The sequence below is a fragment of the Laccaria bicolor genome, genomic scaffold (genome assembly GCF_000143565.1).
Source record: "Laccaria bicolor S238N-H82 LACBIscaffold_510 genomic scaffold, whole genome shotgun sequence".
NCBI lineage: Eukaryota > Fungi > Basidiomycota > Agaricomycetes > Agaricales > Hydnangiaceae > Laccaria > Laccaria bicolor.
The window spans coordinates 1-1,557 of NW_001890337.1; the positions used below are offsets into that span (position 1 = coordinate 1).

General features: G+C 40.0%; 1 protein-coding gene across 1 annotated transcript; it reads right to left on the reverse strand.

Annotated features, from left to right (window-relative positions):
• Positions 1–1,045: 1,045 nt before the first annotated feature.
• Positions 1,046–1,510, reverse strand: LACBIDRAFT_336276 (uncharacterized protein; the record flags this gene model as incomplete). The annotated part of the gene is made up of 1 exon (XM_001891220.1): positions 1,046–1,510. One exon carries the CDS (start codon positions 1,508–1,510, stop codon positions 1,046–1,048), a length of 465 nt encoding a protein of 154 aa, XP_001891255.1.
• Between the last annotated feature and the right edge of the window lie 47 nt (positions 1,511–1,557).

Below are 1,557 nucleotides of genomic sequence, written 5' to 3' on the forward strand. Positions count from 1 at the left end.
ATGATGTGGACTTGTAAGTATACTGTTATAGTTCCAAAGATAAAAGGTACATTTTTAGCAAGACCCAGGGTCTGTTCAACTGTCCTGTTTGCACTCTGCATTTGAATTTTTATGTCTGGATCCCATGAGATGGCCAATTTCTTAGCCACTTCCACATCCATGGCAATAATTTGAGAACCAGCATCTAACAAACATTCAATCTGTCCCATTCTATTAATTACTGGGAAGACGGTTCGTAATGCATGAGACTCCTTTGCAACATAGATTTGTTTCGGTTTCTCAGATGGACCTAAACTCTGCAGGTATTGCGCTACTGGATCACTGATTATGATAGACCCTTTTGGCACATTTCCTTCATCTCTTGTTGTCACTATAAAAGCCGCTTTTATATTTAAATCATTAATAGATATCGCGTCTGCCTCCAATTCAAATTTTGTAGGTTTTAACGGTACCGCATCAACGTCAGGCTCTTCCATCATAGTAACTTTTCGGTTTTGAGCTTGTTGTACTGGCATCCTTTTCTTAGATAAAGCTTTAATCAAGTCGTGTCTAATACCTGGGGAAATGCTTATCAAAGTCTCTGCCGTCAGTGTAACTGGGGCATTATAGAGATTCGCTAAAGCCTCTCTCTCATGTGTCACATTCTCAATTGGTGCTTGGTGTTTATAAGAAACAGGTCTTTTCTCAGTATCAATAATTGGCTCAAAATTATCAATCTTTATTTCTTCTTTTTGTCTAGGATCATTCAGGTCAGGAATATTTAAGTATGGTAACTGTTTATGCCTAGGCACTGGATCCTCTTCTTCATCATCCCTTGGGAGAAGTGGTTTAGGCTTCCCTTTCGGTTTTGGTATAGTTTTCTGGGTTTCTTTAATTACTACAGGCGGAATTTCTTCCTCCATTTCTTCAATTTCTTCTTCTTGCTCATCATCAGAATCTTCGAATTCTGCTAATTGTCTGCGGTTTTTAGCTTTAGTTTGGTTCTCAAGAGCTTTCTTACTTCTGGTATTGGCCGCATTCCTACCAGATCGCTCAATCCTTGAACCTATGAGAAACCCTGCTGTCCCTGAGTATCAGCTTGACTGCGTCTAGTAGCTACATAACTTGCAGCTTCTTGACCTTGACCTTGCTGTTCCTCAAAATATGACAGAATGTTTTTCATATTGTTAACTATGTCAACTTCTTGTGCCGATGGACGTGCCACCTGTGCCGGCACTTTATTACCCAACAGCGTATCAATTCGAGTAGCCATTTTATCTAAAAGATCATCTCTCGAATCTCTAATCTGGTTGGTGTATACTGATTTAACTCGAGCATCTATTCCCAACTGGACGATACCTGGCTCTCCGCTGTTCTGTGTGTAAATTTCTCCAGGCGATGCAAACATATTGCTTTGCGCCATCATATCTTTATTGCTAGCTTCCTCAACAATCATTTTAGCAGACTTCCCATTTGTCCCTCTAGGTACTGGTTGTCCTGTGAGCGCGAAAAACATCTTATGACCGGACATTTTAATTTTTCCCGTTCTAATATGTTCTTCCCTATGAGGACAATTCA